Here is a 13,223-nt window from a genome sequence, read left to right on the forward strand (position 1 = left end):
TTCTGTATTGAAGGTTTTATTAAAACTGAGTGACACATACAAGCATACAGTACAAAAGTCTGGTCCCTCAAAATACTTAGTAAAAATACAGTTTATTGCAGCAATAACTGCAGAGCTTCAACTGCCTAAATACAGCTTCTATTCGTGACTACTCCCATCCTAACCAGTCATACCATACTTGGAAAGAGAAGGCGAGGAAGAGTTTGAAATCAAATTGCCTTCATGTTGTTTCTTCTACATTTGGCAGAGGTGGTTAACTGGAATAAAATAGACCCTAGAACACCTGGCAATATAGAGCAGGCTTCGGCCATCAAACACACGGCAACCACTTCAAACGTCAGTCTGAGTAAGTGGTTTCAATTATCTATTTAATTGCAGCGTAACTAAGAAAAGCCTTTCAAATGTCACTGGATATATAACTGATTTATCTTCAGCTGTAATGTCCAGCTAGTCAGTTACTGATGGCGAAGGCCACTTGCCGTTACTTTCATATTCTATCCAATGACATATTTTAGATCTGCCCCCTCCAACCCTTTAATCTTCCGAAGTTATGGTTTCATGGGTGTTGGCAGTCTTCCCCCTGCCCCACCGTCTCAAAGGAACTATTCACGAGCAAGCCTAGATACTGAATACTGCTACGGTATTCAATGACGGAGAGCCAAACAGCTCATTCGGTCTGTGGCGCATATCCACACTTAAAGCACTTTCCCGCAAAGGTGACTGGGCAGTGATGAGGAGTGGGAACTCTGGCTAATTCTTTTCCCTTTTCAGCCTGGGGACATTGAGGCCAATTGTAAGGGCCCCAACTGAAAACTGGGCCAAACTCAGAGCAAACCAGCAAGTGAACTTGGAGCTTCCCTGTTGATGCATAGCTTAAGTATCATACCATAGACTGCATTTATCCACCGAGCTACCAGGAATGCCCACCCCTCCCCCCACCCAACCTATTTGGGTGATTTTTTTTTAATGAGAGAGATTGATTAACCTTGGGACACAGATCTAAAAATGAAGAAAATTCTAAGACAGAAGCCAGATCAGCAAGGTTTCAAAAAAATGCTTGGACATTTTAAGTTTACAGTGCAGAAATAAAGCGTCGGCATGACAACAGTTTCTGCAGCGTCATGGGAAGGTGGAACTACTCGGTCCTCTTCCCCTTCAGATTAGCATTACAAATCTCACATTTAAAAAAATTTAAAACAACTTTTTTTGCCCATCCTTTTTTCTGCCACTGATTCCTGGTCCAGTATCTTGCCCAGCTGATCGCTCTTTATTGGAGAGCCGGGACAGCAAGTGTCAACAGGCTACACAGCCACAGAGGGCATTAGAGCAGTGTCTGATCCAGTGGATAGTACGCTATTGGTCGCTGAAAATTAATCAAAGCATATACATCCATTTGTTTAAGCTATGGGGATTTGTAGAATTTACACTCGCAATTAATTTCTTTTAAACAGGGAGCTGGGGAAACCTGGTTTATCACACTCAAGAGGGTGGCATCAACTCTTTCCAAGTTGAATGGTAGAATCAAGTTATAATGGGCTTAGGTGAAGAAACTGATTTCAATGCCACAAAGTTAAACTTGGCTAATACAATAACATGTGGTTCACACAGAAGAGGAATCACACATGGATTAGCATAAGCTGCTACAATGCTGCTGCAAAGACAGGGAATGGTTGTGTATCAGTTTGTCACCCCTTCACTTTTTAAAACTAATTAACCTTTAAATCGCTACAAAATATTGACTCCTATGAAGCTGCACTCTTCGAAGACTGAGTCCAACTGTTGCAGTTTGTACAGCTATTGAACTGGGGTTCACTCACTGCTACATGGACTTACATACATGTTCACAGAGGTCAGAGGTTACATGGCAAGGACAAAAGTTGAGTGACCATTTTGTGCCTTGATCAAGATTAAAGTGTGTTTTGAAAAGTTCCCAAACACCAACATCTTGCTACAGTTATTACTGTGACCATTCAGTAGAATTGTACTGAGTTCTATTAAGACTAATGCAAAGTACAAGGGTGATGTTTAGGGTACAGCACACACAAACCTTTAAGTTTAAGAATTGAATGATACATAAACAAGGGAACATACGTAACACCTTTATCAATGCATCAGGTAAAGCAACTATAGCCAGTCGGCCACCTTTAAATTGGAATTATGCACAACAGTTTTCTTGTCTAAAGCCAGACAAAATTATCTCTTCATTTCTGGCCTTGAAGCTTCTGATAGGAGTCAGGAGGAATAAAGAAAAATACATAAAATACATTCGACCCAGTAAATAAAGCAGCACTGGAGTGATTTTTAAAGTCATTCACTAATTTGAGAGCAAAACTCATTTTAAACTCGTGTAACTTCTTACTTGTCAAATACTAACGAGATGAATTTCAAACCAGAGAAAATGAGAGTAGGAAAGAAACCTTTCGGTGCAAATTAGAATCAGCCTCAGAAGGAACAAGAAGACAGGAAGAATGGATTGGAGACAGAGGGATTCATAAATCTAGGTTACTTGCAAGCTAGTGATTTTTGGGGGATTTTTAAAAAAAACGCTGTAATCTAACATGGCCCCCTAAGAGTTGTCAAGTGGCGTAGTTTAGCCTCGACATGAAGGGGTGAAGAAGCGCTGACCCGCTTTCAGGCAGGTACCAATACTGCTGCAAGTACACCGGCACGGTCTCACGGATTTTAAGGAACACTCCATTGGTAAAAGAAGCACAGGGTTCTTTGAGGGCGGGTATTAAGGAAGGTAGCTGGAATCACAGTCTGTGGTCAAAATACTTGCCACTTTCAACAAAAATACGCAGCAAAGGAAGCAAATATAACATCAAATCTGTCTGATCTAGTTTGCTAATGTGTCACTATTAGTAGTACTACTAGGTCATTTATATACCATTTTACATAATTACTGAGGTCACCACTTGTGGCTTATACTTCCCCAATATAAGCTAACTTGATTTTCTAATCCTATGCTGTTTTATAAAGGGAACGTGTCAGTTGTACTAAAAGGTAGCAAAGAACACTTCAGGAGAACAAGGACTATGCGGTGATTTATTTTGTGCAAGTGATGCATGTAGTTTTACAGTTTGTACACTGTAACGGAAATCTTTGTGCACGTATAAAACTGCGTTCAACCTTGAACCCAGACATCTCGTGTCAACCCGGTGCCACTCTTGGGACGAGGCCACGCAGATCTCTTATGTATTGCGGATGCCAAGGGCTTGTTCAAGCTCCTGTCTTCTCTGCTGCACCTAAAACAAATGAGAGGAAAAAAGTTGCTAATTCAGCTTTAGAACAAAAGGTATTGCAACAGATATAACACACAATAGGATGATTTTTCAGGCCTCCTGCCCTGGCGGAAGCAGCGGGCAATGGCACACTGCCGCAGTCACCGTGCTCCCCCTGGCCTACCGGTTTGGCGACAGAGTGGCCCCAAGTCAGACCCATTTAAAATCACGTACAGAAGACCCCAACTGGCATTTCTGGACTGAACTGGGAAGAGCGGGTCAGCTGGAAGCCTGGTCGAAGAGGACCCCAAAGGTAAGTTCCTCTTTATTGCTGTTGGACAAGGAGGAGCCGGAGTTCTCCACAAAAATAGCCTGGGCCCGTTGCCCCGCCCTCAATCAATCTACCGTCTTAGAAACATAGAAAAATAGGAGCAGGAGTCGACCATTCGGCCCTTCAAGCCTGCTCCGCCATCCAATATGATCATGGCTGATCCTCTATCTCAATACCATATTCCCGCTCTCTCCCCCCCCATACCCCTTGAGGCCTTTTGTGTCTAGAAATCTATCTATCTCCTTAAAATATATTCAGTGACTTGGCCTCCACAGCCTTCCGTGGTAGAGAATTCCACAGGTTCACCCCCCTCAGTGAAGAAATTTCTCCTCATCAGTCCTAAATGTCCTACCCCGTATCCCGAGACTGTGATCCCTCGTTCTCGACCCCCCCAGCCAGGGGAAACATCCTCCCTGCATCCAGTCTGTCCAGCCCTGTCCGAAATTTATACGTTTCAATGAGATCCCCTCTCATTCTTCTAAACTCTAGTGAATACAGGCCTAGTCGACCCAATCTCTCCTCATACGACAGTCCTGCCATCCCAGGAACCAGTCTGGTGAACCTTCGCTGTACTCCCTCTATGGCAAGTGTATCCTTTCTTAGGTAAGGAGACCAAAACTGCACACAGTACTCCAGGTGTGGTCTCACCAATGCCCTATATAACTGTAGGCCCAGAGCTAGCAAGATGCACGGGGAAGGGGTGCTGGAGGGACATAGCCTAAAAATTAGAGCCAGGCCCTTCAGGAGTGAAGTTAGGAAACACTTCTACACGCAAAGGGTGGTAGAAGTTTGGAACTCTCTTCCACAAACGGCAGTTGATAACAAAATCAATCTCAGATTTAAAATGAACAAAATGTATTAAGGGATATGAGGCCAAGGCAGGTATATGTAGTTAGGTCGCAGATTAGCCATGATCTTATTGAATGGTGGAACAGGCAAGAGGGGCTGAATGGCCGCCTCCTGTTCCTATGAATTTCCAGCCGCAACTCGTCATCCTGACGCCAATGAGGCCCTGCCATCAAAATGGCCTCCCCGGGGGGCTATCGGACGACAGGGGAATCTACCCCTGTATCTCTTGAAATAGGATAGAGGATGCCACATGGGTTCTGATGTGAACCCACATCTCAGCAAGTAGAACAGTTTGCATAACAAGAGCAGAGATGCCCCAAAGATGTTGCTTCAGTTGGGCCCGCAAGTTGTTTAAATGCCACGTCACACCAGGATCCATTTTATTTATACAATAGCTAACGTGCATTAGTTGCTTAAAATGCAGGAACATGAAAACCTGTAGATTTACCTTCCCTGTGGGCAAGGAGGGATACCATACTTTGCAGCCAGCGACTCAGCAGGTACACAACCGATTGAGTTAGCTGCTCATGGTGCGTGGATGGTTCAAAGGTTGCAGTTTCAAAAGGTTTTTATAAATAAAATCTTTCTAAACATTTTCCCTTTATTTAAAGTCTGTGTTGGAATGGTTGGATTCTGTAGTTCATTTTTCCTCCTTGTATATAAAACAGAAGGGGAAAACTCAAGGATAATACATTTAAATGAATGTATGGGGTAATGAATCTTATATTTGTGTAAATGTCCCCATTAAAGCAATTTTTTTTAGCTCATCCATCCCAATTAGTCATTCTCTTGTTAGACTGATCTTTGAAGCCCTGAAAACCATGGCGAAGTGTTAACTTGGCTCAGTTGCTATCACTCTTGCCTGAGACAGAAGATCATGGGTTCAAGCCTCACTCAAGCACATAATCGAAGCTGACAATTTAGTGCAGTTCTGAGGGAGTGCTGGATGGTTGGGGGAAGAGACATTAAACCATGGCCCCAGGATTCCATGGCACTTCACAAAGAGCAGGGAGCTCTCCTGGTGCCGTGGTCAACATTCATCTCTCAACCAACACCACCAAAAACAGATTAACTGGCTATTTATCATTTTGCAGTTTGTGGGGCCTTGCTGTGCCACATTTAGCAATAAGTGACCATGCTTCAAAAGTAATTAATTGGCTGTGAAGCGTTTTGAAGTGTCCTGAAGATGTGAAGGGCTTGGATCTTTTCTCCGTGCATGGTGCAGTTAATGTTCTGCAATTCAAATATTCCCTTTACCTCTCAGTTTGGTTCAGGGAGTAGATATACACTTAATGATTGAACAATTTAATAACAATGTGCTGGAGGTCACACAAGAAGCCAGCACAAATACATAAAAGGAAAACCTGTTCAACAGTCCAGATTTGTACAGAGCCCAGCAATGTATATTTACCAGTGAGCTAGCTCAAATAAACTTGCCCTCTTCTACAACAACATGCCTTAACTTCAGAAAACGCTTTCATATCACAAGCGTACTTTCCCCCCCATTTCCCAAACCAGTGATTTTTCTGGCCTCTGAGCACGATTGCCAATTTGTGTCCAATTGTGGGCAATTTTGTGCATTGGTGAGGAAGAGGGTTGACAGCAATGTTCCCCCTAATTTCTTTTGGGTGCGTGGCCCCTTTAAGGGGCTGTGCCGCCCATTCACAGTTTCACGCATGCGTGAAATTGAACATTGGAAAAGCCGGTCCCGGGCTGCGCGGGGCCGGCAGAGAGCTGTGCGGCCACCCAGCTTAGAGCAAACGTTGGTTGACGCTACCCCAAACTCAATCTCACACGGGGACTTCAGACAGTGGAGGTACGAGAGACATTCATCCCATCAATACGGCATGGATCTAAACCCAGGTTTAGGATGAATGAGAAATATCCACCCAGTCCCCAATCTATTATGCAAAGTAATTGGAACAACGATTTCACCCAATGTTTGGTAGGTCTTATCATATTCGTACCTTAGAATAGAAGTATCTGCAGACAGCTTCTTGAGCCCAGGGCTGGAAGTAGAATTCTGCTCTGCGCTCCTCCTCCGGGTTTCCTACCACATCAGTCATAGACTACAAATACAAAATATCAAAGAAGTGACTGGAATAGACAGATGCAATTTAAAAATAAATGGTGTCGAAGGCTCCTCAGATTCTATGCAAGTCACGAGGGTAGACCAAGTTCACTCGCTATCAAAATGTCAGTGGGTGGAATGGAAGGCTCGTTGGCAATAGCACTTTGCCTTTCATTAGCGCTTCGCAGAAACGCACAGGATCGGAGATGCAGTTGAAATGCACCTTCCTGCCACTTCATGCTGCAGAACAAAGCGCAACTTGCGAATATTGCAATGTAAGGTGGCCGGAGAAAGTGAAGCAGGTGCTCAAATTTGTTTTGGGGTGTAATGCAGAAAGCAAGGGAATGTGTGAGGGTAAATAGAAGTGTGCTGTTAGTAAGGCAGCCAGGTTATGATTAACTGTCTTATAATAGGCACGTACATAGAAGCAGGAGTAAGCCATTGAGTCCCTCCAGCCTGTTCCACCATTCAATCAGATCACGGCTGATTTGCACCATAAGGACGGGTCTCTACTCTTTCGCAACATTAATATTTCACAAGTTTTATCTGTTGCAAAAAAAAAAATCCATAAAAGCCAAGTGCTTGCTTTTGCTGTTCTTTTTTTCTGAATGCCGTGCTGGTTTACAGGTGCTCATCTACATTGCTACTTCACAAAACAAATTTGTTCACAGGGTGTGGGTGGGCCTTCTAATAGTGATTGTTTTTACATAGGAGTGGCATGTAGCGTGGGAGTGAGGCATGTGTAGGCCAGACATAGGAGGGTGGAGGATTCCCCTCCCTCAAAGCACGACGTGAACCAGATGGATTTTTAAAACAATGCAGCTTTCATGCGCTTTTTTTCCTCTGGCACCAGCCCACAAAGGACTAGATTGCGATTTAAATTTCACAATGCGCCACGGTGGGATTTGAATTCATGACCTCTAGGTTGAGAGTCCACGACTGTATCCTTATACACAGCCTGTCTGCTGCCAGCCACAGCTCCACTGTTGGTGGCAAGAGTGGCAGTGCAAACTACTGCAGGAATCCCCCTGTAATAGTAAAAGGGGCAGGGATGATCTACAGCAGCCAGGACTTCGCATCACAGAACTATCTCCCGAAGTGGTTCTGCGACGTGAGGCTTCAGGTTAGATTGCAGTGCTGCTGACAGCTACCCTAAAATGTGGTTTCACCCAGGATGAAAACGCCGCTGGCAAGTACGAGCAGACCGCTGCAGGCGGTCACAGGCCATCATTTTATTCTGGCCACGGGAAGGCTGGGAGCTCAGCCACTCACACAGGCCACCAATGCATTTTTGGCCTCACTGGTCTGTATGGACCTTCCCATCAAGCAGAAATGAAGAGTAACGTGTAGTTGCTGCTGGTGCCCTGAATTTAGCTCCACTGCGTAATTGGCTCAAGTTTGTAGCATCCAACGCATTGCAGAATCGAGAGAGAGAATGGCTGTTGGCAGTGAGCAGCAATGCATCATGACTTAAGCCATGTACTTGCAGCCAACTGATATCTAAAGTTAAACACTCAAATCTAGTTAGTATTTGGCAAGGACAGAGATAGAAGTGTCCCTGCTGAATAATAGTCAAGAAGGAAGCAATGAATCATGAACCACGTGTGGCCCTTGTACCCAACAGCACAATTCTAGAACAAGACCAGTACAGACCACGGCAATTCGAGGCTCCGAGTTTTACTTTTGCTTTGCGCACTCGAGTTCCAACAAAAGGAAACGTTTTTATTTCTACTGGAACAAAGTCCATTTGTACATTTTTAAACTAAAAACAGCTAGTATTAACAGCAGGGATGTGTTGGGACTGCTCTTGCTCTCCATAGACATAAATGATTTGGACATGGGCAGAGCGAGATTAGCAAGGTTTACTAATGACACCAAATTGGGGGGGACTGAGGAAGAATGCAAAAAGGGCATAGGGGACTGGGCAGTTGTATAGGAAATGCAGCTCAACATAGATATATGTGAAGTGAAAAATTTGGGCCGGGGGGGGGAAAGAAGGTAAAGATAACAGAAATATACTCTAAAAGGTAAAATTCTCAAGGAGTGAAGTAGCATCTAATCATGGGGTGCAGATATGTAGTACTTTAAAATCAAAATTGCAAGTGGAGAAAGCCGTAACAAGGGCTAATGGGATCCTGGATTTTCTATAAAAGGGCATTGAATACAAAGGCAAGGAGGTGGTGATGGATTCGTCAACTAGGGTAACAGTTTTACAGAAAGGATATGAGAACCATGGAAACGGTGCAACAAATATTTACGAAGAGGAGAGGAAATAGTTATGGTGAGAGGCTTGAGAAACTAGAGGTGCATTCAACAGAGAAAAGAGGAGAGGCGGCTAAGGGGGGGCCAAACAGAAGCATTAAAAGGGTTTGAGGGGGTAAAGTCAAAGATAGTTTTCACTGGTTGAATTGTGGCATAAATTCAGGATTCGTACAAGTATAAGGGGGAGGTTAAAAGGATTATTTTTCACACGCAGGATTATCAGAATGTGGAATATATTACAGCAACTGGGAGCTGTTGAAGCCGAGTCAATCACAGCATTTTAGACAGAATACACTCAAAAGAGGAAAAGTATTATTAAAGGTTACAGGAAAAGAGCAGGGCAATGGGATTGGATAGCTCCAGAGTGGAGCTCGCACAGGCACAGTGGGATAAAATGGCCTCCTCCTGAGCTGAAATTTCTATAAATTCGAGGGTCAAATTTAAGATTCCTTTGAACCTCTGATTGCCTCAAACAGAATGCAGAGCTCAGGTTTGCCATGGAAACGGAAATGTTTGCTGGTGTTTGAGGCTATGTAAAGTAGACTACGAGGGTAAAGCTAAATCTGTTGTTAATGGTCTGAAGGCAGCTTCTGCTGCAGCGGTGCAAAACTGTTGCACCCAATGTGTGGATTTGGATCTCAGTCGGTTATTTGTGCACCCTTACTGCACACCACTCTCACCGGGTTTACAGCCAAGCCATTTGCTGTGCCATCCCTGTGAAAATACACGCTCTCCGCTTACAGATAGCTGTCAAACTGGTTGTAAAGAAAGAACGAACACAGTTGCATTATTTAGCGCCTTTCGTGACCTCAGGATGCTCCAAAGTGCTTTGCAGCCCAATTAACTACTTTTGAAGCGCAGTCACTGTTGCAATGTAAGCAAATGCGGCAGCCAATTTGCGCACAGCAAGATCCCAAAACAGCAATGAGATAATGACCAGATGATCAGGTTTTTTTTTTATAAAGTCATGTTGGTTAAGGGATATATATTAGCCAGGACACCACTGCTCCTCTTTTCAGTGATATTAGTGGGCAATTTCATTCCTTCATAAAACATTCCTCAGTCTGCTATTTTAAAACACAGGCTTGATGGCCCCCCCCCCCTGATGGGAGTCAAGAACAAGTCTTAAGGTTGACGCAGGGTTCGATAATTGGACCAGGGTGAGCAGCTGGAATTGTGTGCCCACTTTCAAGTTGTACATTGTGTCCTTATTTTATTATAGCTTCCTATGTCCACATCAATAATGGAAACCGTCCATACAAATGCACCACACTAATTACACCCAGTGGCAGTGCTGGAGGCACTATTGGGGGGGGGGGGGGGGGGGGGGGGAAAGAGAGGAAATAGAAGGTGTAATGACAGCAAAACAAGTCCAGATGGGCAGCCTCCACCACAAATGTGGACATCGGAATTATAATGGGAAAAGTTCACAGGAAGTGCACACAGACACAAGCTGGGTTAACATCTCCACTAATCTAACAGTCACAGGAATGTCATAGAAATGCATTAGGCATTGTCTGCTGATACTGTCAACTGTTTTGTATGGTGAAATGGGTTGAATCGAGCCCAGGATAGAGCGGTTTGTACACGGCCCGTGGAAAGAAAGGGCTTGGCGGATTGAATGACATTTTCCCATCCTAGGCTTCCTAAGCTTTTATGTTGGTGGCTGTAAGCGCAGGATACAACAATGAGCAAGAATCTGGCTTTTGGGATTTAAAATAAAACCCAGCTCTGGGTGTTTTTTATTAAATAAAAAGGCCATCAGGAGAATCAATGTGGAGTACCAGCAGTGCAAAATAAAGTAACACAATGTGATTCCTGCAGGACAACTACCAATTCAGTTCGTGAGCAGTTAAAGCGTTTGGTTGAAGTCTTGCTTTCTGAAGGATTGTTCAATCCTAATACAACAATGCAGATAATACCAGCATGACTCAGCAGAAAGGGAGGCTGCGTGTTACAAATGAGTACGTCGATGGCGTAACCAGTTTACAATGGCAGACTGGAGGTCAAGATGCAGGGAGATCAGAAACTCGTCCCATGTTGAAATCACAAGCAGCAATCTCTGTCCTTTAATCTAGAAGGGCACTCTGGCACCCTATTCTTTTACACAGTTTAATCAGCCCAGATGCCATGCAAAAGGAATGTGCGCTAACCGACCTGCCTGTGGCAATTCACAAGTTAAAGCGACATACCCAAGAGAATCAAGAGTCAGCAATAGGACTGCCACAGGAGTACACTCAATCACCAATGCCTCTCACCAGAACATATGGGCTGTGTGCATGCCTCTACGTAAGGCTTACTCCCTCTCGTTCTCTACTTCAATATTGTGCACACTGAACTATGCTTCCTGTATACTGTGCCAACAGTGTACAGATGTATGCGTGTTATAATAATGGAAAATAAAAAATCTAATCTTAAGTTAGTCAACAATTCACCAGACACAGCTGAGATTGGGAATACAGTAGTTCGGGTCAAATAAAAAAAAATTCAGGTACAGAGATCAAATACTTATTAAATTCCCTTCCACACAATACACGCCTCTTGTAAGAAAGTAAAGAACTTTGACTCGTGCTTCCTGTGTCTTCATAAGTAAACATTATTCCAATAAATGCTCATGTCTGAAGTAGTTTTACAAACTAGTTTCCCTCAGGAATACAATGCACGGTGATGTAGTGTCAGAAGAATGCACAGCCAAAAGAGATAAACATGGCTTCAGCTGGTGAAATACGTACCTTCAGGTCACGGCACTGTGACTGCAGCCAGTCATTGATGAAGCCCTGTGGATCTCTGGCAAAGCTCAGCATGAACTCCCTCTGTGTCTTGAGCTGGTTAATGGTCTCTATTGTTTCATGGATCTGTGCGAGTAAAACAGCAGGGTTACACGGTTTATACTTGGGAGCTGCACTGAACCTCAAACCTATGCTCTCTGACAAACAGGCTACTTAGATCTCTTTTTGCAATTAACTCAGAAAATACTTTATCTGGTCTGTGGAAATCGCCCGAATAATCTCTTCTGTACATGTTCTTCAGCTTAATAGTTAAAACCCCAACAGTTAGGGGCAATTTTGTTTTTTATATAGAGCAAATTCACAAATGTTATTAATTTTTCTTCTCTTCCTCAATGCTGCACTATCTCTAAAGCATGCAGACAAAAATATTACAGAACTACTCAAGACTCTCAACACGGATAAGCTGGCTATGGGCGGGGTGAGGAGAAGTGAACTGGGCAGGCAATTGTTTTACATGAACAAGCCCCAATCCTTAGAGACATCTTTTTTACAGTCTGCACAACAGCTCTGCCTGTTCTGTGAAAGATTTACAAACCCTTTCTTATCGGGCACGTGGCTTTTTAAGAAATAAAAACAGGAAATGCTGGAGATACTCAGGCAGCATCTGTGGAGAGAGAAACAGAGTTCACGTTCCAGTTCTGACGAAGGGTCACCGACCTGAAACGTTGACTCTGTTTCTCTCTCCACAGATGCTGCCTGACCTGCTGAGTGTTTCCAGCATTTTCTGTTTTTATTTGATTTCCAGCATCCGCAGCATTTTGCTTTTGGCTTTTTAAGAATGTTGCCTAAGATTTAAGTCACTTTGTGGAGGAATAGCAACAGTTACACAAAGTTCATGTGTAGCCTTCTGACAATGTACGTAATCTCTCATTCAGATTCTTAATACTGTGCCCCTGAAGTGAATCATTTTTAAAATTATACAGGAGCAGATGCTTTGCAGGTTGTCAATTAGTGGCAACATCTCAATTTAGAGGTTAACGCGTGAAAAAAAGGCCTTACACATTTTTTTTTTTTTTTTTTTTTTTTAATAAAGAGGACAAGGAAGATCTGGCCTAACTTACACCCAAGGAAAAACCACAGCTTTTCCTCACTCTTCAAAGTGACGTGAACACACTTTTCACTGAGTGGAAAAACTTGTTCTGAGGCGCAGCTCCTGGGGTTTTGATGGCATGGGAAGAGGCACCACCTAGCTGTAATGTCAGAGTTTTCAGGTGCAAACTAAGTACACGGATTCCCAAGAAATAATCAAGCTAGGCTTCATTCCTATGGAGGAACGTATGGAAGCCGTGAATGAAGAACAAACTTTTTTTTGAATCTTACACATTTATCAAGATGAACATTTAATTTTGTAAGTACATAACGAAGCATGGACTGGGAAAAAGCTATTTGGCTCATAGAGCACACTCCCTGCCCCCCCAGTATATCATCCACGTTAGCAGGGCCTCCACCCATCCCAACCCAGAAATTCCCAGGCAATGGAATTTAAATCAGATAAAAACCAACAAAAATCCAAATATTTGTCATGTACTGACTAACACGCCATAAGCCTTCAATCCCACTTTCTGCGAGATAATCATCCAACTTCTTTTTAAAGGAGCTTAGTGAATTAGCAATTCATCAGATTCCATTCCATCAGAGAATAAAAATTCCTACTAATCTCTAGCCTCGCATGAGGTTTGACTAGTTTGGATGTACAATCT

General features: G+C 43.4%; 1 protein-coding gene across 1 annotated transcript in view; it reads right to left on the reverse strand.

Annotated features, from left to right (window-relative positions):
* The window catches only part of smarcd1 (SWI/SNF related BAF chromatin remodeling complex subunit D1), a 53,715-nt gene continuing 40,492 nt past the window's right edge, over positions 1-13,223 (reverse strand). The window contains exons 11-13 of the mRNA XM_085972732.1: positions 11,467-11,589; positions 6,369-6,470; positions 1-3,245 (exon numbers count right to left, since the gene is read on the reverse strand). Coding sequence (XP_085828858.1) covers positions 3,192-3,245; positions 6,369-6,470; positions 11,467-11,589 — 279 coding nt within the window. The 3' untranslated portion in view covers positions 1-3,191. The remainder of the gene's footprint in view (positions 3,246-6,368; positions 6,471-11,466; positions 11,590-13,223) is intronic.

Source organism: Somniosus microcephalus, chromosome 33 (genome assembly GCF_052327205.1).
Source record: "Somniosus microcephalus isolate GS21.2 chromosome 33, FLI_Smic_1.0, whole genome shotgun sequence".
Lineage (NCBI taxonomy): Eukaryota > Metazoa > Chordata > Chondrichthyes > Squaliformes > Somniosidae > Somniosus > Somniosus microcephalus.